General features: G+C 36.8%; 1 protein-coding gene across 1 annotated transcript in view; it reads left to right on the top strand.

The window, feature by feature from the left end:
• Positions 1-25,187, top strand: part of ERICH3 (glutamate-rich 3) — a 115,184-nt gene extending 89,997 nt beyond the window's left edge. The window contains exons 12-15 of the mRNA XM_011977740.1: positions 3,362-3,811; positions 16,327-16,368; positions 19,781-22,149; positions 22,862-25,187. Coding sequence (XP_011833130.1) covers positions 3,362-3,811; positions 16,327-16,368; positions 19,781-22,131 — 2,843 coding nt within the window. The 3' untranslated portion in view covers positions 22,132-22,149; positions 22,862-25,187. The remainder of the gene's footprint in view (positions 1-3,361; positions 3,812-16,326; positions 16,369-19,780; positions 22,150-22,861) is intronic.
• Positions 25,188-25,445: the final 258 nt, after the last annotated feature.

The following is a 25,445-nucleotide window of genomic DNA, read 5'->3' as shown; positions in this document are numbered from 1 at the left end:
AAAGAAAAAAGAAAACAGAGGCTTAGATAAGTTAAATAGCATAACCAAAGTAGAAATTATTAAGTAGCTGAGCTGTGACTGGGACACCAGGATTTGTCGTACATAAGAATATGTCATTTTCTCTCAACCTCGTGCTGTGTCAAACAAGATTTTAATTATAGTGATGCCAAAAAAGAAAGAAACAATTATCAATGACATGAAAAGGGAAGAAGGGTCTGGAGAGCTCCTGACTGTGGAAAGAGAAAAGTCAAAGATCTTGCTTAGGACATGGAACATGGCACCAAACTTGCTGGCTTTGGCCAAGACCTCAGGCAATGAGTGCAGATCTTTCCTTTGCCAAAACAAGCAAAAGCAGGTTCTTACAGCATCACTACCAGAAGGGAATACACGAGCAAATGGAATTGGGTAGGAGGCATAGCTGTTTATCAACATGCTTGCAAGATAATTTTTCCCTCCTAATGACAAAGCAAATTTACATATGTGTTCTGAAAGTTTTTTTTTTAATAAGCATTTGCTTTATTTCTAAGAGAATAAATAAAAATAGTTTTGAAAATCCTATTCCATAACCCTGAAACTTTTTTAACTTTTTTATAGGCAAAGTCTTACCCCAGTGTCTGTGTATGTAAATGACAGAAAGAAATGAGAGTGAAACTAAATTGTAGCATGAGGTTAGGGAGAAATTTGAAAACTGAAATGAGTTTGTATGGGAGGTCAGGTGCCCTGGCCACTTGGAGGCCATTCATTCTCCTGATCTTTCTTCTCTGAAGGACTGACTCAAACTTGAACCAGAGTATATTTCAGCCCTTTGAAATGAAATAATACAATTAATGGAAGCTACTAAAGTCAGAGGAGCACTCATTTTAAAAATTATATGACCAACTCTCAGAGCCAAAAGTAGGAGTCATCATTTCCATATTCAGATAGTAGATATATTTTTGGAGTTCCAAATGAGTATAACATTGAGTCCTAGCTAACTATGTAATTAATGAAAGCCATCGGTTAAACTGCTAATAAACCAGAATTGATGTTCTTTTTGAAAGAAGAAACATAAGACTCCGAAGGGAAAGGGGAGTTCAGAGAACCTAAAGTTTCTGAACAGATACAAATAAGATGGGGAAGAACTCTCCTTGATCTGCTACATTTTCTACCGGGGACACGGCATAGCCAGATTTTATAAAATGGAGAATAAAGAATGAGTAGCTAGAGTGTATGATTTATTTGAAAAATAGCGGTCATCTGGTGTTTGTCAAGGTATCAGGAGATAAAAGCAAATGGAATTAGACTTAGGGGCTCTGTTGCTTAAAGGCTTTTTGAGTTTGTTTTTTACTGCTGTGTAGCATCTCTCAAATCTTTGTGGAAACTCTGATATGTCTCTGAGACTATATTTAAAATGCTAAGACCTGTCATGGAGAGTCGGCAGGACTGGAGGCTTGGAGAGAAGAGGATAAGAGCAAAGACAGTTATTTCTTCTCTGAAACTCTGCACTAGCTGCTACAGCTATTGGTGCAGCTGCCACATGGAACTGAAAGAAAGAAAGAAACAGAAAAAACAGTGAGGAGTACAGAGAAGACAAAAAAATAGGCAGCATTTAAATGTAGGATATTTTATTTGAAAGTATATTTATGAAAAAAACAATTACAAACATAGACCTATTGGTTAGAAAAGCAAGATTGTATTTCTCTGGCCTATAGCAATGTATGCAGTCATTTGTTATGCTGTTCAGCTTCCTTATTGAGATTCAGTGTGTATGGTACTTTATTGGCAATTGTTAAAACCTTTTTAGGTATTACATAAACCAGTTGTGGCTACCGTAAGTTTCTAGACTGCATATCTGCAGCACCCTGTCGTCGAACTGCCTAGATGTCCCAGAATCTCTCACCAACTTTGTTCACCCATTGCCCATCTTCTGCTCCCTTCACCTTTTTCAGAGGACTGCCCTGACTACTGGAGGTGCTTCACCCTCAGACTCAAAGAGCCTGGAAATGCCAGAGAGTTTACATCCCCCTAGGGAGGCCCATAGCCAATGTCTGACTTTTCCAAAGTATGAAAGCCCAGCTCCTGCCTAATATAAATTACATCCTAATATAGCTTACACTTCAGAAGTGCCCATGGGATCAGGTTGAGGTTGAGATGGGGCTTGAAATAGCTCCCTTGATTGATTTCTGCCCTTCCTTCCTTTGCTTCCCCCACTCCCTTAAGAGTTCTCCTGGAGCACATCTTTAATACATTTCTCGCACATGAATCTTCATCTCAGCTTCTGCTTCTACAGAGCTCAAAATAAGATAAAATCTCCATCTATGCACACACACACATGCAAGTGTAACCTACATATATTTGTCTACTTACTGGGCAAATACACAGATCTTACTGTGTCCAGATACCAAGATATACTAGGATGATGGATGGTATGGTAGATAAAAATTTAAGTTTCATGCACACGGAACACTGTGGTGATAGAAGGAAATAAATAAATAAAGCTTTTGTTGAAGAGACAAAGGATTATTATTTTTTCTTTAACGAAGTGGATATTTACAAAGGTTTGTCAATAAAATGGCTTTCTAAAAACAACAACAAAAAACAGGAATGGTTGATAGTTAAATGTGATCTTTTGAAAATTTCTATATACTCATATATTCCATCGATTCGGTAAGTTTTCTGTACCCTAACAATGATTTAGACCAGGGATCTAATCCCCAGGCCATGGACTGCTACAAGGTCCATGGCCTATTAGGAACCAGACTGCACAGCAGGAGGTGAGTGGTGGGGAAGCCAGCGAAGCTTCATCTGTATTTACAGCCACTGCCCATTCCCCATTGCTGGCGTTACTGCCCGAGGTCCATCTCCTGTTAGATCAGTGGAAGCATTCGATCCTCATAGGAGCAGAAACCCTATTGCAAACTGTGCATACCAGGGTTCTAGGTTGTGAGCTCCTTATGAGAATCTAATGCCTGATGGTCTGCCACTGTCTCGCATTATCTCCAAATCAGACTGTCTAGATGCATGAAAACAAGCTCAGGGCTCCCACTAATTCTACATTATTGTCAGTTGTATAATTACTTCATTATATATTACAATATAATAATAATAGAAATAAAGTGCACAATAAATGCAATGCACTTGAATCATCCCAAAACCATCCCCGTTCAACCCCAGTCCGTGGAAAAATTGTCTTCCATGAAACCAATCCCTGGTATAAAAAAGGTTGCGGACCGCTAAGTAGACTATATGAGAAAAGGATATCAAGTCTGTACTAAACTATATTTTAAAATTTTTAGTATGATTAATTGCTAACATAATTTTCACAATTAAACCAGTTGCTTTATGGAAGAACAACAATGTCATCACTTGTATTTTTTTGTAGATATGAAAACTGCTTCATCAACCTCATCCAGAAGTCACCCTTATTCTAGTGACAGTGAGGATGAATCTGCAGTGGGGGACAGGGAAGCCCATGCTGACAGCAGCACAGAGGAAAGTGCCAGAAGTTCATCTTCTCAGGAGCTGAGTGAAAATGATGAGCCAAGAAAGTCCCACCTTCCAATTGAGGAATCCTTAGACATTGAAATTGAAGACCAAGAAATAACAAAAGCAGATGTGGAGGCCAAGCCAATGCCAATAGAGGAAAGCTTTGAGAATGTTCTTAAAGAAGGAACGGAGAAAGGAACCCAAGGGATTGCAGAGGGTTTATCTGAGAAGTCCGGAAAACATGTTTCTGCAGAAGAAAAGGAAAAGGATAAGAGTAAGCTTTGGGAAGAAAGCACTGCTCAGGTGAAGGACAAAAAGGCAGGTCTCCCTGGGGTGGAGGAAGGTGGTAAGTATGGCCGTTAAGTTGAGCTGCCATCGTGCTCATGCATGGAAGCTGATTTTGGTCATTGCATTACGCCAAAGCTTGGGAAATACTATTGTGATAATGCTTCAGGGATTCAAGATTTTTCCTGTGTCTCTCTTTGTCACATAATCATACATGTATTTTCAGTTTGCTGTTTGCCTTCTCCTGCACTTAAAAAATTACTTGATAATTTCTATCCAGCCTGTTTCTTATTTTCAGTAAATTCCCTCCTATGGGAATTTCACTTCAAGAATGAAATAAAGCACAATATGTGTTTGAAGGCAAGGATGTGTGTGGCTTTTAGAGGTTGTTTATTAGTAGAAATACTATTTGCTTTTAGCTATATATGGATTTTGAGATATATAGCTAATGTTAATAGGTGCTTACTATGTTCCAGGCAAGGTTCTAAACACTTAGATATATTAACTCATCACATCCCCACAAAAACCCAATCGCCCTCTAAGTTACATTCTATTATCATCATCTCTTTTTTACAGATGAAAAATAAAATGTGGCTTCAAAAGGTTAGATAAGTTACCAAGGATTACACAGCTAAAAGAGGCATTCCTAGGATATGAATTCAGGCAGAGTTGTTCCAGAACTTCTAAATATTGCCTATCGCGTCTGTGTAATATGAATTTAGATTTAGATAATAGTGTAAAATTTTCTTACAAGATTCCAAACTTGCCTTTGAGTTCTTCTCTGAAACTGAGTTACTTTCTGATCCCTGGGGATCCTGAGTGTGTAAGATTGTTCATTTGACATGGAAAGAGTAAGGAGTGTCTGGATAATCAGGCCCCAGACCTTAGACACATGGAAGGTCTGATGCTTTTCTCACCTTGAGGAGCAGAGTGAAAGGGCTGAGGGGTATCCTGTGGACAGCTGGATTGTACCTGCCTGACGCTTGCCTCTCACATAACCTTCTGTGCCCTGGAACTGGTTCACAGTCCTTTTGTTGCTCTCCCTCATCTGTCTCCCCTGTCAATGCAGGAGCCATTCTTCTTGATTTTAAGACAAAATTTGTTTTCACATTTTAATATTACTAAAATTCAGCTGCATTTTAAAAACATACGAATATTTTTGGTGTCTATGTTACTTTTAGGCCCTTAAAAACTACTATTAAACCACTGAAGTCTCCTTCTAGGAATTGAAGATGTCGAATACTTATCTATCACTTCAACCAATATTATTAATCTTCTACTATGCACAAAGCACCATAGTCAATAAAAAATGTGTAAGAGAGGGTTTCTCCCATAACATGCTGAGTGGAAGCCTTGGCACAGCACCGGACAAAGGTTAGTAGTCCTATGTAAAATAGAGGAGTTACAAAATGCGATGTGGCTTCAAAGGAAGAGAAGCCCTGTTTGTTAAAGGACACCTTGAAAGTTTTCATGAAGAACATATTTGAGAGACTGTAAAGGTTAAATACAATTTTGAAGGTGGGATACAGGAGGGTAAAGGTGTTTTAGATAGTGGAGTATAGCAATGCATATGACCTTTGAATAAGTTACCAAAAATAACTTTAGAACAGAGTTTGACAAACTTTGGCCCTGGGGCCAAATCTGAACCATTACTGTTTTGTCTTGTTTTCTAAATAACCTGAAAGCCAAGAATGATTTTTGTATTGTTAAATAACCCACAAAATCCTAAGAATTTACAAACTGGGACTTCAGAGATAAAATTCATCAACCCCTGCCCTAGAATTATAATTCAAAGACCCTGAACATCTTCAAAAGAATTTTTGTCACATATAAATCAAGATTCTAGCTCCAATATATTTGAAACTCTTTAATAAAATAATTCAAATCTTTGATCTTGAATTTCATTATGAAATTTTCATACATATAAGGTGTCATCTAGAAAATGTGTGCAAGATGACAAGCTACTAATCAAAAAGATAGAGGTGTTAAAGGTCAATAGAAACACTAACATTATTTTCATTTTTTAAATTTTCACTTCAGAAAACTAGATTGTTTACCTGAATTTGTGCAAGTAGACATCTTTTTGTAAAGTAGAATATACATAATGAGGGTCATAATTAGGCTGTAGAATATCAGAAATGTGGTACTATGATCATGTCACCTGGAAAACAGTAGTTTTTGTTTTTCTCTGAGTTTGTGAAATGAAAAGTGTATTGGCTTATTACTTTTCTCAAATATATTGGGAAACCATATTCTTAACTTGATAACATCTATAATTTTAAAACATTTTGTTATCTTTTTATTAAGGTGGATTCAACACAAGATGGCAAGGTTTGGGACTGTTTATCTTTGTTAAGCTGTAATATATGTGCTATTATTAATTTTTTATTAACAATACACGTGGAATGACATTTAGACAGTAGAGAAAAGTAATTTTGAAAAATTACTCATAGATTTATTACACACAAAAAGATCCCTTTTAACATTTGGTCAGGATTTTTATTTGTAAACTTAGGATTTACAAAATTTTGTTTTCATATTTTGTAAAATATATCCTGCTTTATATCTTAACATTAGACCATGATCATTTTTCACATCTTTAATCTTTATGAACATATTTAACCTCTGTATGTTATGCCATTCTGTGGTTTTCTCATAATTTAGCCATTTCCTTATAGTTGGACATTTATATTTTTTCTTACTTTCACTCTTGCTATTAGTACTTCAGTGAGTGTCTTATTGCTAAAATTATTTCAAATTTATAAACATTTTCTTAATATACGTTTCAGTAAGCCTAATTTTTGTTCAAAAGTTATAGATTAAGGTTTTTAATAAACTTTTTTCTCACAAAAGTTTGGTTTAAAAGTTTAAACATTACAGAACAGACAAGAATAAAGTGAAAGTGAAAGTCTTTCTTGCCCAACTTCTACTCTTTTTCTCCAGGGATAATGGTGGATAGCAATTTTTCTGTGTGCACATGATTACAGAAATTATAGGTAGGTAGATAGATATAGATATATTAATATGTATTGATATATTACAAAGATACATACACATATGTTATTTTTATATAGAGATGGAAACATACTATACATTTTGTTCTGAGACTTGCTTTTTTTCACTTAACCGTATATCTTGAATGTCTTGTCACATAAGCACACTTCTCTTTTCTTCATATTCATCTAATCTGTTATTCTTATATTGCCGCAGTATTGTATAACTGCACATTTTTAAAAAATAGTTCTTTAAAACCTATTTTAAAGAACTCATAGTTTTGTTCTATTGTTCATCTTCCACAAAAGAACAAAATTTGAGGGTTGTGAAAGCTAGGAAATACAGAGTCAGGGAATATAAAGCACAAGACATTAACAAGTAAAACAGAACAAAGACCATGTATAACATTCAGAATGATGTGGAAGGATTAATGCTATCAAAAATCTGAGGCTAAGTAAATTATAACAGTTGGGCGGCTAATGTTTTCTAAATACGGATACTCAGGGAAATGATTCAATAAATTTGTTAATATTTTAAATAATAGATTTAAAAGTAAAAAATATTCTTTAAGTTTTTGTATGAATAACAATTTCTAAGAAAATTCCACATAAAATCACAAAATATGCACACGTATATATTTTACTTAGATCCCTGACTAGAACTGTAGGTAGAAATGAAAGAGGGCTGAGAGAATGTGTAAATGACCATGTCTCACATTTGCATGATACTTAATCTTTTTAAGTTAGGATAAAAGCTGTGATTAAGTTAAAGAATAACCTATGTTATGAATAAATCTGTGGGCTAAAAATCATATACAATTAATAACGTTTTATAGACTCTAAGGTAACACAATTTAATTTGAATTGTTTTTACTTGAGATCATAGTAGCGGTGGATAAATGAGTAAAGTAAAGCCATTGCCTTCATACCTTTCAGGCTGATTGCATAAAATGATATTTTCCTTCTCACTGTTTTATAGTAATGTCATATTTAATTGGACTTTGTCCAGTCCATCAACAAATCAGATGAATTGAATAAAAGATATACTGTACACAGTGAAGCAGAAAGTAAAAGATTATAATTGCTAGCTACAATGAGACAGTGTTCTTGGGTGTTAATCCAGTATTACAGGGCATGGTCTTATTTTAATATGTTTATTTTCTGTTATTTTCAGCTTAAGCTGTCATGCATTGTGACATAATCTTGGCAATATGTTCTAATAGTGGAATAACTCAAATGCATTTATTTGTAAAGTTAATTTAATTTATATATCATAAATATAAATGAAATAAAGAGTAGTATATTTAATGCAAATTATAATGTAAAATGCATATGGGAGTAAGCATTTTTTATTTTTGTATGTGAGTCAGGAAAAGTCATAGTGCTTGACCAGGCAATTTGAACTTAAATAATAGTATAACTAAAATGAATTGCAATTTTGTTATCAGGCAGGCAGGATAAAACGGTCCTGATGAAAGAACAAGAAAGTCAAGTGTTATGAGTTGAGGTCTAAATACAATTTCTGAATGACCTGTGGAAGCATGTATTTGTTCTAATAGACCTCTTCAGTCAATAAATATTTGCTGAGGATCTGCTTTATGCCACACACTGTTCTCACTGTGAACACGACAGTCGCTTTCCACATGAATTTTATATTCTAGGAGGGAGGTATGCCTGCCAAGTAGAAAATAAGCAGTGATGGAGTATCTGGGCTAAGTGATAGAAGGAAAATAAAAGCAGGGTAAGGGGATAATAGAGTGATGGTTTGAGGAAGGGGTGGTATTTTCGGGATGGCCTCTCTAATGATCAGACATCTAAACAGAGATGAATGAAGTTCAGAGGGAGGCCACTCTGTCATCTACAGAAAGACCACAGGGAACAGGGAGTCCCGCAAGTGCAACAGTCCCAAGTTGGGAGCATAGTTGCTGAATGAAGGATTTGGAAAGGAGGCCAGTATGACAGAGTCTAGTAAACAAGTGAGAGAGTAGCACAAGATGAGGTCAGAGGAAGAAGCTCATAGGTCATGGGAAGGAATTTATTCTGAGTTAGGATATCTTTCCTCTAGAAATATGTGAGCCCAAAATGGCGTGGTCTGAACATTTTGAAAAGATTATTCTGGCTACTATATGGAGGCTAAACTTTAGCATTCTCTGCAACTGTCTTTGAACATCTGTGGTCTTCGGTTTGTAATTAATCCTGGTATTTTGTGGGCCATGTGTCAATGTCAAAGATGACACAAGAACATCTTCACTGTGTAGGTAGATGATGTTAGTCATGAATTTTGTCATGGTGAGTTGTTGGGAAGATAATCGACTGGCTACACAAAAATGATGAAAGCACAGGGATGCTTTTCAAGGTCACCAGGTACTTGGAATAAGTTTGGGCATATCTTTATGGTGTTTTTATGGGCTTCTTACATTCTTAAAATACAGATGAAAATTCTTGATAAAACAGTCTTCTGATATTCAGTTGCTCAGGATTCTTAACATGTTTTAAGATGAGATCAATTTGTTTTGTTTAAAACAGCATAGGAGAGAGAATGAATTAGATGTCATTGAGAATACACGATAGGGAATGTAAAAGATGTAATGTATACCAAATTAGAGCATTTATGTTTGACATTTGGGAACCTGGAAGAAAGAACCAATAATGAAGATTCAAGTAAGTATGAAATAGAATAACTAGTATTTTTGTTTCATGACTTAAGCCATTTATTAAAGTTATATGTATTAGTGGTCCTACTTCTCCTTACCTTTCTATTGCCCAAACACCTCAGACACTATTGGCTAGAAAATATGTAGCACAGTTGACCTGCTTATCTGCAGTTTCAATTACTCATGGTTTACCTCAGTCTGAAGATAGGTGAGTACAGTACAATAAGACAGGCAGAGAGAGAGAGGAGGGGGAGAGAGAGAGAGAGAGAAAGTGAGAAAGAGAGAGAGACCACATCAACATACCTTTTATTATAGTATATTGTTATAATTTTCTATTTTATTATTAGTTATTGTTGTTAATCTCTTATGTGCTTAATTTATAAATTAAACTTTATTATAAGGATGTATGTATAGAAAAAAGCATAGTATATATAGAGTTTGATACTATCTACTGTTTCAAGCATCTGCTGGGGTTGTGAATTGTGTACCCTGTAGATAAGCGGACTCCTGTACTGTAAAAACAAACAAACAAAACCCCTGAAGCCCCAAGATATACAGTACATTGAAGTTCTTGTATGATTTCTTGAACTTTCCTTCTTATTCCTCTGCATATTTTTCTTTTCATCTGCTCTGGCCGACAGTGACATCTAAAGTTTTACCATGGAGAACAGGCAATTACAGGACAGAAATACTGTGGCTTTATTCTGCCCCTTTTACATTGTTTTAAAGGAGAAAAATGGCCTAGAGGATGTGTAAAATTGTGGGAAGGTCAGGGGAGAAATGAGAAAGAAATAAACAAAATAAGCACAGAATTACCAAAAAAAAAAAAAAAATTAGAAAAGAGAAAATGCTAACCTGCAACTATGTTAGACCTGAAAAATTATAACCTTCATCATCATCATTCTAAATATTTTTTGTTAAATCAAAGTTTATGGTAAAGAATACCTGAAAAATTCCAAATTATTCATTTAAACTACATAAATAATGCTTCAAAGTGATCATAAGAATGTTTTTTATTTAGTAAATATTTAATAATTCAATTTGCATCTTGACTAGTAGATATTAAAGTGTCAACTTTTACATCCCACCTGTGATGGCCTGAATTTTAATATGTGATCTGATTTGTTTCCACAAAAGCAGCTGAATTATTGCAGTGAGTTTCTAAGTTTCTACATTAACATAGCAGCAAGTGATATGAAGGCTATAAATCGACTTTTAAGGAGAATGTTAATTAGAAACACTGTGAAATTTACTTCATTTGGTAATATGAATTCAAGTACCTGATTTGTTTCTCCCTGTTCTATTTTCAATGAGGAAGAAAGTATAAAAATAGCAGTTGAAATGTTTCACAAAGTTTAAAAAGTGTTTTTGTATCTGAGGAAGGTACCATCCAAATGTCGCAAAATCCAAGGAATTTGCTACATGAGGGCAAATTAGAGAAAGACATCAGGAGCTATCTTGTGTTTGTTTCCCACGAGAAAGAGGAGCGTCCTCATAGAAGTTTAAAAAAAAAAAATCATCCTAGACTTAAAGGATTAGAAGAGGCTGGAAGCAGGGGTGAGCTGTGAGGACGCAGAAAGCCGGTATGCCGGCCTCTAACAGTTCAGTGTTCTTCACTGTTGCCACCCTCCCAGGAAAGTTTGTGAGGCAACACCAACAAAAAGTCAGCTGCACTGATGGGTAGAGGGTCTTCTCCCCTGAATTCATAGAGGCACTTCCCTAACAAAGAAGATGGCAATGTCAAGAGTAGCTGTCTAACCAAGCCTGGAAGCTCTTGCAACCATAGAAAAGCAACGCAGTGAATTACATTTCTGCTAAGAAGGTTCAAAGCCCCACTTTCCTTTCCTTTCTCCTTTAGCTCTTGGGTCACTGAATTGGAATTGGAAACTACTTCAGCTTAACATTTGTGAGGAAGATCTGAATCCCAGTGGGATTTAAGAGCATTCAAGAAGCTAACCACTCTCTTAATGGAAAATACAAAATGAATAACTCTCATTTGTATTTAAACATAAACATCAGTCCTTTTTGTAATACATAAGGACATAGAAAAAATGATTAATGTGATTTAGAAGGTTGGTCTATCACGTAACTATTATTCTCCATGTGCCTTTTTTCATAGCAGCACAGAGCAGAATTTGTTGAATCCACATTACATGATAACAGTGCAATAAAACTATAAATTATTTACAAAATATAATTAACTCTCACCAGAAAAATTGAAAATTTAAAAGCAGTACTCTAAATAATTCTTGGATCTAAGAGAAAAAAACAATTCACTGGATAATTAATTAATTGCAATTATTCGTGCCAATAAGTGGTATTTGTAAAGTGACCAATTTCTAACTATAGCCTCAAACTACCGCCCCACTGAAACTATAACAACAACAACAAAAGTAATAAACCACAATGGAGAAGTATTCATAAACAGACTTTAAGAAACTTATAAGAAGGAAGAACTTAACATATGGACAATAAGAAAAACATGCTATTCCACACAAAGAGGATGAAAGAGAAATATGATAAATGGGAAATCACTCCCACTATTTGAATAGAAGACTAAATATAAAGATGATGATAATTTTTGCCACATTAAATCCAAAATTTGATGTAGAATTTTTGTAAATTCTAACAATAATAGTTTGGGATTTGAAAACAATTCATTAATTTGGAAGAAATAGTACTGAGTAATGTGAGATTCTTTGCAATAGCAGCAGCAATAACAGCAATAACACACGACTATACAGGAAAACAAACTCTGGAGGAAATATTTGCAAGATAGATATGCAAAAAATTTATGTTCGTATGCACATAAAGATGACAACAATAAATATTGGGGACTACCAGGTGGGGGAAAGTGAAAGGGGCCATGGGTTGAAAAACTACTTATTGGGTATTATGTTCACTGCATGGTGATGGGATCATTTGCACACCAAATCTCAGTGACATGTAATTTACTCATGTAAGAAACCTGCATATGTACTTCCTGAATCTAAAATAAAAGCTGGAAAAAATGATTGATGTTTGTAATACACAAAGAGTTCTTACAAATCAATAAAAAGGCAAACATCATAACAGAAGAATGTACATTGTATAGCAGGAAATTCACAAAAGGAAAGTTTGCTGCTAATCTTGAAAGCTCTATCCTTGCCACTACTTTTCAATTACTAAAATATCAAATAAAGAAAGAATTGGTGGAAATTGTGAAAATAGTGCAGGCACATAGGCCTTTCAGTCATTATTGATGACATTGTTCGTCCCACCTCCTTTTTAAAAGAACATTTAGAAATATGTATAAAAAGCTTCTAAAAATTCATAGCAATTCCTATTCCAGGAATGTGTCCTTAGGGAATAGTCAAATATATGTGTAAAAATGATTATAAGTAGTGTTTAAAGTAGCTTTATAATCACAAAATAATAGAAATAGATCAATATTTAACAATAGACGTTGATGAACTGAAATTTAGTAAGACTATTAGAATGTTTTATGTGTTACTGAAGAGTCTTTTAAATTTAATGATATGGGAAAATAGTCACAATACATTTCTAAATTAATAAAGTTGGATATTAAGTGCTACCTTTAGTAAGAATTTAGTAAAAAATACTTGGAAATCTATTAAAATGTTAACTAGTAGCCTTCTCTGAGTAGTGAAACTATGATTATTATTTTCTTCTTTGTATCCTTTAATTTTTTCAAGCTTTGGATAATCTATCTAAATACTATCTCCATATTTAGGGAAAATACAATACATATTAAAATATATTTGTTTTTATACTAAAAAGCTGACATTGTAATATAAGAATATTTTGATATTTTAAAAAATACCTTAAAGTATCATTATATCATTTGAGTGAAAAGAAAAAGCTTATTCTCTAAGAAATTTTCTATGTGTGACAATTCCATTTTGCAACTAACGCTGTGAGAACTGACAATCACCTTTGCCTCTAGTGGTCACCTTTATCCATTGGTAAAAGACAGGAGCCTTAGGGGATGAAGGGCTAAATAGAGAGAGGCAACAAAGTGATGTGTCACATTGCTGAAATGGGAGTCTCAGCATGCACAGTCCTCTTTTACTATGGGTGGAAAACAGTTGGGGTTAGACACCAGCCAAGTTCTTGCTTTTAAGTTTCAGTTTCAGAAGAACATCTGAGAAAAAATGACCAAGTGAAGCCTTTTCTGGTTTCACATGTAGTAAGTCCTTGATACTTAGGCTAGCATTCCACTCATGCTGAACCCGAAATAGGCAACACCTAACTATACAGGCTCTCATCTACTTCCAAAGGCTAATCCTCCAGGGGCAAGCCAGCAGACGTGGGAAAATGGTGATAACATCCCTGAGACAGAGGGACTACAAGCTTCACTATCATTTCTGAGTGAGTTTTAATTTTCAGAAGATGTTAGTGTCGTTTGGCTTCTTATAGTAGTCTTTTGGTTCAGTAGCTGCTAATTGCGTAATTATTGTTTATTATTAATATTGTAGACTATATTTTTATACCCTGTGGACTACTTGGACAAAATTTTGATGTCTTAGCACTGATGGAATAAAGCTTCACGTAATTGCCAAATAAATTCATATGCAAAAGCTAAAACATTGCTTATTTGAACTCTCTAGATATACAGTATTCACATTATACTGGAAAGAAGAAAAGGAAGGAAGGAAGGAAGGAAAGAAGGAAGGAAAGAAGGAAGGAAAAAGGGAGAAAAGGAAAGAAAGGAAGAAAGGAAAGGATGATATTTGACTCATATGTATTATGTTTATCAAGTTTCTAAAATGAAAACTTGATAGCAAATCCAACTATTACATCATTGTCATGAGTCAATATCGTCTCTAAACTCTTATTATAAAAACCTTTTGTTTTATTGGATAAATGAGGAAAACTGACGTTCAAATATTTTTAAAAGAGAATATATTTGAACTATATTATTCCCCTTTTTCATTTCTGTTTGTCCTCTTAATATTGTTAAGTCAAAATTTTCCCTCCAAAACCGATTTGAGGCAGGTATTCCACTATTTGTTTCCAAATACAGAGGAGTCAGTAAGTAATTACCCCTTAGTAGTTCACCTTAAAAGAAGCAAGAAACCGCATTCTAGTTCTGTTTTCTCAAAGTAAAGTCGTTTTATCTGCTGTAACAGAATATCGGGGGAGGATGAAGGAAGGAAGGAAAGGAAAGAAGGAAGGAAGGGAGGAAAGAAGGAAGGAAGGAAAGAAGGAAGGAAGGAAGGAAGGAAGGAAGGAAGGGAAGGAAGGAAGGATAAAAGGGAGGGAAAAGGGAGAAAAGGAAAGAAAGGAAGAAAGGAAAGGAAAGAAATTAGTTTCAGAAATACCATGTTCTTATCCCAGAAGACAGATCTAAGTCTAGTGTTATTTGAAATAACTTGTTAACAAGGAGGTGATATAATGGTAATGTCAGGGATTTATGGGATTTATGATATGGGTCATCAGATGATAAGCAAGGGTTGTAGAAAGGGAATTGTCAGAAACTAAAGACAAACTTAATTGACTTTACACTTTGGCCTAGAATCATACCACATTGGGTGATGACACTTAGAAATGCCCATTATCATCATCATCATCATCATCGCTGGTATTTATTAAGTGCCTAGACACTTGCTAGTAAGTGGAAGATGAAGATGCTCTCTCTCCATATTATTTCATTTAATCATCTCAAGAACTATTGAGTAGATAACTCTTTTTGACAGATGGGTAAACCAAGGCATTGGCTTAGGCCAAAGCAATTGCTCAATGTGATATGGTTAGTATGTAATATGAGAATTGAATTTAGGTCTCTGTGATCCTGAAGTCTATGCTAATAACCAACTACAGATAACAGAAATTTCTACAATAGCTTTTACTGTCAAATTTATAGGAATTGTGTAATAGCTTTTTTGCTTCTGTCCACATGGAGTGAATATTGGGGTCAAATCACTAAAATCTACTAATGGATGAAATGCTCATAGTGTAGTCAGCTCTAGTAGTTTTAGTAATTTAAAAAAGCAGTGATGATTGGTGTCATAAAAGCCATAGCACACATTCCTAGAAGGGAAAATGCAACTAAACTGCTTTTTTCAATCATTTCATTGCATGTTCATTTGGCAAATCTGTCACTGCTCCTGGCTACTCGCTCTCTCCTTTTTTAATGCAAGTATTTCTCTGCATGGATTTCTTTACTTCATGATCTTCTCTTGTGTATTGTGTTTTCTCTTTGAAATCATAGCTCCGGAGTTGTTTATGCTTCAGAGATTTTTAAAACAAGGTTACATTTTAATGTAAATGCATTTAAATTGAACCACTTGCTTAAATGATGTGAAATGGCTCAACAATGTTCCCATGACCTGTTTTTATACCTTTTGATATTCTATATGACATCCAATAAGCTGGACAGATAATAGCAGAAGTCTTGACATCGGACTACCACTGCCACTATGATGCTGAGTCTGGTGTCAGCAGTGAAGATGAGGGTGGGAAGCCACCGAGGAAGCTGGAGGTTGACACAAGTGGCGGTAAGGGCACATCATTACCTAGGAACGACCTTCAGAAATCCTCTGCAAAAAATGGCCTGTTTCTACCCTTCTTATTCTTGTTTCTTCCTTCTGCCACCTTTTTTTTTTTTTCTTTTCAACTAATGAATAGCATGGCCAGAAGTAGTTGAAAGGCCCTAAGGGGAGCTTTACAACTAACATCAGGTAAAAATTTATTGTTCTTTTTTGAATATATTGATGTCTAGGATTAAATAAAAGAATGTTAGATTATACAATACCGGTAGGAATTTTCACATCGTTCTTATTTCAATAGCCTGCCTCCCAGACAGTTGAACAGCTAGGTGAATTTGCCTTAACTGATCCAACTGGAGAGATGGAGAATGATGGTACATTTCACAGTGATTCATTTGAACTTTTCTTTCCTTTTTTTTTTTTTTTTTTTTTAACTAGGAAAGGATTCATTTCCATTAGCCTATGACCTGGCTCTTGGTGGTAAGTATTCCGTCTGCAAGAGTTCCAATTAGAGTGATTCAACAGACCATGACTCACATAAATCTGGTCAAACTTCCCATGTTCTTGAAATCACTAGGCTTTCTGGTATTTATTGAATGACTTTTAAAAAATGCCCTGATTTGAATATATTTATGTGTATGGGGGCAGGGAAATATATTCATTTATTCATCATATGGTCACTTTATCCCACCTTCAATTTTAGTAATTGTCATCAAGCATTGTGAGGCATTTGAGATTTTACCCTTCTTTCAAGCAATAACTTAGCCAGCCACAGTTTTATGGATCATGGCAGAAGACATAAGACACCTGGGTCAGAGAAAAAGGACTTTATTGCTCACAGCAAATAGCAGTAGCCAGAGTACCTGTATTTATGCTGGTTCCCTGAGCTCCAATTCTCCCTTGGCAACATGAAGAGGAGCAGGTAACACTTGATTGTGCAGTGGGCTGAGTTACAGCAGAGGGACCCTGAGGTTAGAGAACCCACATCTTTTATAGTGGGCATTCAACTAGAAGAATTCAGGTGCACCTTCCCAACTATTTATTCTTCAATGCAGAGATACTGGTTATTATTGGTCAAATGGAATTCAAGCAAGAAAATCTAATTATTTGTAAGCAATGAAAGGTGTGCACAAGGAAGATTATTAGGGCTTTCTTTTTGCCAGGAACTGTGCTAAGCATAAATTATCTCATTTACTGTCAAAGGATTCTGTGAGCACAGCATTGCTATTCCCATTTCATGGATAAGAAAATGAAAGATTAGAGAGGTGTTATTTCCCAAGTTTGTATAATTAGTAAATGGCAGAGCTGGCGTTTTTTACCCACGTTAGTCTGACTTCCAAGTACACACTCATTCCACTAAATCAAATTGCCACTGTTTGTGAATATTACTTGTTCTCTCATATTAAATATTTTTTCAAAAGCCCATGGGGTTACCATCAAAAAACATGTAATGTTTTTATACTAATATTTCTTAGAAAAGCTTCAGTTACTCTTTCTCCCTTGCTTGAGGAACATCATATCTGGCTCCTTTATAGTGTGTGTGTGTGTGTGTCTGTGTGTGTGTGTGTGTGTGTGTGTTCATATAATATCTCAGCTGGATGCCATTAGCACTTTCTCTCCTAGAATTTAGACATAGTATATTACTACATGGTGGCTAGGCAATTTTATTTCCCTGTTTCCCTGAATGTTCCTTAATTAATCCATAAATTTAGAAACCAGATTAGAAAAACAGAGGACTTTTTCTTATATACTTTCATGCAGGAATTTGAATAGCAGCAGATACACTATTAAAGAAACTTGACACACATTATTGTTTCCTATTGTTTCAATTTAATTTTGTTTCAAATCCGGTAATAATCTGTAATGAAATAAAATGGACCATATTCTCTCAGGTGAATTGGCTACATGTTCTGTGAACCAATATTTGATTCTATATTTCACTTTGGAAGCTTTTAGGTAAAAGTTAGGAAATAACTGCTGTGATAAGCAGAGGATGACTTGTAAAGTCAACCTCAGCCCTATTGATAGACCTGAAATTTTTATTTTACCCCTTTGAAAGGAGACATCACAAATTACCTTCCAAACACATTTTAAGGGAAATGTAATATCAGCTATTATTGCTTTACCTCAAAATGGTTTATCATAATAGCTGGCAAGAGACTGAGGAAACGCAACAAACGATAAGCATCTTTTGTGTTAGAAGAGGTAATGAAATGGTAAGACAGTCTTGGATGGGGTATAAAGTAGAGAAGTGAGTAAGATAAGGACTTCAGGCTTCTGGTAGATGGTTGGTGATGATGTTGGGGGTAAGATGGCTAGCCAAGAAGGCAAGCAAGTGGAAAACAAATGAGGAACATCATACCTGCCTACTTTACAAGTTTTTTTTTTTAAGTTAGAGTTTGACATCCTGGTATGTTAACTAATTTTATAAAATCTAGTCTAGTGTTTTCTTTTTTTAAATAAATGAAAAAGAAGATTAAATTGATATAAATTATTAAGATGACCCTTTTCAAAGCTTCCAGCTCCCTAAGTCCTATTCTGCAGTTGGGAAATCGAAATGCTTTAGGTGTTTGGCATAACATGCCTTTTTTTACTTATTTTGCTTGCAACATATATATAACTTTATTTAATAATAAAATCCACTCGTTGCTATTAAAAAATATCAAACCTATATTTATTGAACTATGAACTATGATAGCTTGTACACCCAGGTTTGCCAGGAAATTATGGGTGAAAACTTGTACTTCAAGAAGAGTATTTAGGCTGAAAGGTGTCCCAGTCTACAAAGTCCTGTCTTGCTTTGTGATACTGTTTTGCCAAAGGCAAATTAGCTTCTGAACACAGGTGAGAGGTAATGCAAATTGGTGTCTTTAGTAAAAAGTCTTACCTTGAGCTACAAAGGTAAGACTTTTTACTAAAGACACCAATTTGTGATGACTAAATCTAGATATAGTAGCTTATCATGTGGGAGTGAGAATCATCACTTCACACTGTATAATGATTGTGTTGCTAAAGGCCCATGTGAGTTCCAGAAAACATAGGCAGAAGAGAGACATATTATGCTGCTGCAGAAAATAATGATTTCAGGGCCAGGTGCAGTGGCTCACACCTGTAATCCCAACACTTTGGGAGTTTGAGACCCAAGAGTTGAAACCAGCCAGGGCAACATAGACAGACCCTGTCTCTACTAACAAAACAAAACAAAACAAAACAAATCAAAACAAAAAAATTAGCCTGGCCTAGTGGCATGCACCCATGGTCCCAGCTACCCAAGGGGCTGAGGCAGGAGGATTTTTGAGACCAGGAAATCGAGACTGAAGTGGGTCATGTTCACACCGCTGCCCTCCAGCCTGGGTGACACAGAGACCCTGCCTGGAAAAAAAAAAAAAAAAAGAAAAAGAGACAAATAAAATAATAATTTATTTGAAGATTAAATACTCACTATTTTTCTTATTGCATAATTTTTTCCATTCCACTTATTATTATTTCTAAGAAAGGAATCGTGTATGTATGTGAGAGAGAGAAAGAGGAAGTCAAGAGAAAGAGTGAGGTGGAGATTTTATTGATTCCAAGACATGGGGACATGATAATTTTTTTGCTTATTGCTGCTTATGTTAAACATCTCTGATGTTCAGCTTTTCTTTAATATCAATGTGTTCCTTAAATTGGAAGACATTTCTTTTCATAGTGAAAAACCATTATTAAGTCATGGTGCATGTTACAGTCAGCATCCTAGAATCAATGGAAAAAGTGTTTTATATATAATTCAATGGCCTTGTGATATCACATATAAATATCTCACACTGTAAATAAGTGTTATATAAGATTATAGTGTCTCCTCCCTTGTTCACTTGGATTAAAGTAACCTTGATTTCTAACCTCATTTTTATAGCGCCAAGAATGAATTTAGTGGTGGATGAAACAGCAGCAATTAACTCAAACAAGGAATCCCAGCAATTGGCCCAAGAAACATATACACTGGAGAAGAAAGGAGCAAAGGAGGAAGATGAAGGGCCCCAGCACAGAGATGCTGACATAGTACAGGGGAAAGGGGAGGCAGCCCTGTGGGGAGAAGCAGGAGTTGTTCACAAGGCTCCCTTGAGGGCATGGAAGCCAACAGCAGAGCAGTCAGAGTTGGCAGAGGAGTTTACAGAAAAAGGGGAGATCTCTCCAGGCATAGAAAGGAGGGCAGAGGCAGCAGCAGAAGCAGAAGGGGCCAGAAGGCTGGGTGAAGCATGCTCAGATCCCGTAGGACAAGCAGCAGCAAAAGATGCTATGGGTCTGAGTAAAGATAAGGCTCCCGAAAAGCAGGCTTTGATGCTCACAGTGCTTGAGACAGACAAGGCAGCTTTTGAAGGGGAACAGGGTTTGAAGAAGGCAGTGCTTGCAAATAAAGCAGCAACTCTGAACTCGGAGGATCCTCAGGAGGCAGCAGCCCTAAGAGAGGCAGCGACATCGGAGGAAGGAGAGGCTGAGGGTGGGGTGGCTGTGAATGATGTCGGGGAAAGTGAAGAGGAAGCATCCATAGACCTAGAGGACACGGGACCCATGGAGGACACAGCACCAAAGAGAGAGGATGGTTCTGAAGAGGCAATTCTTGGGGGAGAGGAACCAGCCAAAGAGAGAAAGGAGGTTATGAGAACAGAAACAGCCTTGAGCCCCTTCACAGGAGAGGCAGAGGCAAGCCGGATGCGGGTTTCAGAGGGCAGTCCTGAAGACCTTTGCCAGGAAGATGTGGAAGGGGAACAGATGGTGACTGAGGCAGAAGCTAATAGGGAAGATGATAGGAAAGAAATTTTACCCAAGGAATTAGATGTAGCAGGAGAGCGAAAGAAAGCTGAGAGGCCAAAAACACCTCTGAGGAAAACTGACTCTGAGAGAGAAGAGGTGACAAGGGTAAATGCACTCAAGGATGAAGACGCTTTTAAAGAAGAGCAAAAACTTAAAGCAGAAGAGGGGAAAACAGAGACGGAAGTAAGATCTGAGGAAGAGACAAAAGCCCCCCCAAATGAAATGGGATCTGATGCTGAGAACGAAGCACCTGTGGAGGCATCTGAGTTGTCTGACAATCCAGGGATTCTAGGAGAAGATTCACTAAAAGACACAGTGGTTCCCATATTTGAAGCAACGCCTGGATTTGAAAAGTCGCTGGAAAACATAACAGCTTTGAGGAAAGGAGGAGGAGGAGAAAGACTGAGCGAAGCCAGAGACACAAAGCACAAAGACAGAGAAGAGCTGTCGAGCAGGGAGAATAGGGCTCTGAAAGAGAGGCCCCGCCAGGATGCAGAGGGGTCCTTGGCAGCTCCTGAAGGTGAGCCAGCAGGAAAGGTGCAGGCCCCTGAGGGGTTGATCCCAGCCACAGGCCAGGCAGAGGAGCTGGCAGCCAAAGATCACGACTCCTGCGCAGGACTGGAGGGGAGGGCTGAAGGACAAGGAGGAGCAGATGTCATGCTAAGGACCCAGGAAGCTGTTCCTGAGGAAGATCCCATGACGGCAGAAAAGTTCAGGCAGGAAGCGATGGGTGAGGACCCAGAGAAGGAAGAGGACAAAGAGTGTACTCTGGGGACAGAAGCGATGCGGGACAGGAACTCGGAAGGGGACGGGGCCATGGAAGGCGGAGGAAACACAGAAAAGAATGAGGGCATGAGAGGAGGAAGGGTTGTGGCTGAGGAAGATCTACATGGAGGTAGGGAAACGGCAGAAACAGCTGCAGAGGAGAGGGAGGTGTTGGCAGGTTCGGAGACAGCTGAGGAGAAAACAATAACAAATAAAGCCTCCTCCTTTTCAGATGTTGCTGAGGAAGAAACCTGGCACCAAAAGGATGAGTTAGTAGGAAAAACAGCAGCTGCAGGGAGGGTGGTGGTAGAGGAATTAGCACGGAATGAGGGGGAAGTGCCTGCAGTAGAGGAGATGACAGTGACATGTACAACAGAGACTGGAGTGGGCACTCCACGAGTCCTGGAAGGCAAGACCTCAGGGCTAGGACAGGAGCAAGAAGGAGGGTCAGAGGGCCAGGAGGCAGCCACTGGGAGTGGCGATGGGAGGCAGGAGTCGGGAGCAGCTGAAAAATTCCGATTAGCATTATCACGGGAGGGAGAGAGGGAAGTGAGTCCAGAGAGTCTACAGACGATGGCAGCACTTCCTGTGAAGCCTGATTTCACTGCAACCCAAGAGAAGCAACAGCATATGGTGCAAGGAGAAAGCGAGACTGCAGATGTTTCTCCCCAAAACATGCAGGCCTAAGAGACTTGCTGGCAGACGGTGAGTTTAAGCCTGATGTGTTTGTAGAATTAAATAGCAGCCCTGCGGTGGGTCTCCTCCCCTTGGGGCTGGCTTGTCCCTTTATTGGTGTTTGTGCACATATAAACACACAGGCTTCAATTCTGTGTCACTTAGCCCTGAGCCTGTCAGGAAAGGGGCTGGAAAAGATGAAGGAGGGGCCAAAGCACACACAGGAGCCACTGCTCTTCCCGGTGTGACAAGTCATACTCAGTCTTTGCAAGGCAGCTCCCTCGAGTAGTGAGATCTGGGTCTCCCGGATAGGACCCCAAAGACAAAATGCGGAGGACAATGTGCCACAAAAGATAGACCATAAAAGTAAAGAATCAAACTCTATCTCACAATTCATTTCCACCTTAGTGTTTTAAAGGATGAGATGAAGGTTGTTTGTAATCATTTGCCTTTAAGTGGGCCCTATGCTTTCATTACTGCAGTTTTGCAAAGTTTAATACATTTCATTTTTACATATATAAAATATAAGCATTCTATATTTAATATTTTAAGTATATAAAATATTTTACATTCTATATGTAAAATATTTAAATATATCAATCTTGAAGAGTGGAACTAAAGACTAAAAATATTTTTTTGCATATTCTGCTATTTCCTTAATGCCCTCACATTCTTAGTGTCCAGTTTCTACTATTGTGAGTGATTTTATCCTGTTACTACTATCCTTTTTATTGTTTTTCAGAATAATTTAAAGATGTCTTCTGGAAGATGTAAAGAGTGGAGAAAGATTCACCCAAGCATCTCACCAGGATTCTTGATTTTTTCTCTCTCTTCTTTTTAGTTGCTGGTTGCGCTTGTCTGAGATGATTCCCAATCTGTCAGCCCTGGTCAGTAGCTCAGTAAGCACCTTGAGAATAGCTCAAGTGGATCTGTAGGACCCTTATTAGGAGCAGTGGTTCCTCAGAGAGAAACTTGTGAGGCTGTTACACATTCTACACACCTAACATTTTCAAATGAAAATGATAATTTTCAAATGTTTGACTTTTACCAAAGATCACTGGAAGGCCCAGTTTGTAATGTTAGGGGTTTGTTTAAAGTCGTTTTTATTTTACAATACAGAGCCCCAATCAATTCCACAATCTCAATTTCATACATAGGACTTTTACTTAAAATCTGTGGTTTGGGGCTTTAATGAATTGGCCTGTGAAAATGAGCTCTAAAGGTCCTCCCACGCACACTCAAAACTAAAATTGCTCCAAATCTCTAAGTTCTTCCAGCAAAAGATTTATTGGCATGTATATTCACTTATACTTAGAAATAGTCGTTCTTTTAATTTATGCCAGAATAACAAAGTGAAAATCTTATTTCAAAATGTTTTTTGTTTTTTTGTGTGTGTGTGTTTCTGTAGTTCTGCTTTCTGGGGTAGACTAGTAAAGGGGTAGCTTCCAGCATTTTGTCCCTGGGGCCTTATTTATAGGGCCACTCAGATTTAAATAAAAGTAGTAAATAATTTAGCTAAGTGGAATAAGTATAATAATTATAGCGGTAGGCATAGCATATCAGCATTATGCCAACATTCTAGACTCTTTAGTTGATGTTATTAAATGGAAAAGAAACTTGGATTAAATGGGTGTACTGTTCACCTTCCCAAGTTCTGTTATTTCAAACCTGTGAACTAACCTTGCAGTTCATTATAAATCAACAGTCGCAATTGCATTCTGAATTACTCCCTGATATTATTTTCTAGTTGTGTATCAGCCTGCCTCCTAGGGGTTTTCAGTTCCTTGAAGACATAACCAGTGCCCCAGAGGGCATGTATTTATCTACCATTTCTCTATGTAAGAAGGTAAAAAAAATTTCCTTAAGCAGTGATTTTCCAGCAAGAATATACATTAGATTTTCATAGGACACTTTTATAAATGACTCAACCCTTTTACCCACCCCAGAGATTCAGATTTAATTCATTTTAGATGGATCTATGCATCAGTATATCTATTTTTAACTTTTCACTTGATTCTTCTATGTAGCCAAGGTTGAGAACCACTGCTCTAAATCATCATATAATCCATGCTGGCCACACTACACTCAAGGCCCCTAGGGACCAGTCATATTATCATAATAAGTATTTTCCATTTTAATGTGTAATGGAGTCATTCAATGATCAAAAATACACTGGGCCAGATAGTAGACTGGTCCCTTGATCAGAAGGATCAGCACACCAGCATTACCTGGAAATTGTTCCAAGCCTCTGTCTCCTACCTACTAAATTAGAAACTCTTGGTTGGGTCCAGTAACCCATAGCTTAACAAGTCCTCCAGGTAATACTGATGTACACTGATGTCTGAAAACTGCTGTCATGGACTATTGATTGTATTGAGGATTAGTCTCAGTTGGAAAGTCAACTACAGAGGCATTTTGAACTTTCTTTCTTGGCCTCTCTATGTCTATCTTTTCCTGTCTTTTCATTTATCTGTCTCTTTCTCTAGTAAATGGCACTCAATATAAAAGTGGTGAAGTCAATCTTAAACTTATTTTTATTATGATTTTATGGATACATGCACGAAGTCCCTCTGCCCTACTCCCTATTAAAGGATATTACTCACTGCACATCATAAATCTCCATCATCTGTCTTAAAGTTTTATGAGTAGATTTCAACTACATTATATTCAAGTTCATTTATTACTGAGCTGTATTACTGTGGAGCTCTAACGGTATTTGTTTCCTGATTTCAACCTCAATGCTACAGAGCACTTTGAATACGTCGCACCTTATGGGAAAGATAGTAAACTTATTAATCCCTTTGAAAAATTAGTTTTGTACAATGTGCTAAGTGGTAATTGCTTTGGATTACTTTTATATTTAACATACTCCATCAAAACATCCCATAACATAATTCTACAATCTGCATGTGAATTTGACTGTGAAATTCAGTATTGTGATATTTTGAATAAGTTAATTCTTTCTCTGCAAATGCTATGCTGATAAAATTACTTGTATGTTCACCTGAAATGATTTGTTTCCTGTTTCTTCATTATTAAAACATAAATCAATCATACGTTTACAGATACATGTGAATGGTTCTTTGTAAATAAGACTCAACTTTTAAAATCTCTGTGTTCTTGCCTTACAATATTTGAACTCCACAGAGCAGAGAAGAAAGAATTAGTTTCACTGGGCTGTATTTTTGCGTACAGTATATGATGTATTTATACTGACTGTCTACACTCACATGAGATAATGTCAGGGAGAAAAATTATTATCGCCTATCACCATTTTATAGGTAACTGAACAAAAGCTCAATAAAGTTAAATGGCTTGTCTAAAAA

This window comes from Mandrillus leucophaeus, unplaced genomic scaffold (assembly GCF_000951045.1).
Source record: "Mandrillus leucophaeus isolate KB7577 unplaced genomic scaffold, Mleu.le_1.0 Scaffold103, whole genome shotgun sequence".
NCBI lineage: Eukaryota > Metazoa > Chordata > Mammalia > Primates > Cercopithecidae > Mandrillus > Mandrillus leucophaeus.
The sequence above is the reverse complement of the archived record's forward strand: the minus strand, read 5'-3'. Positions and strand labels throughout refer to the sequence as shown.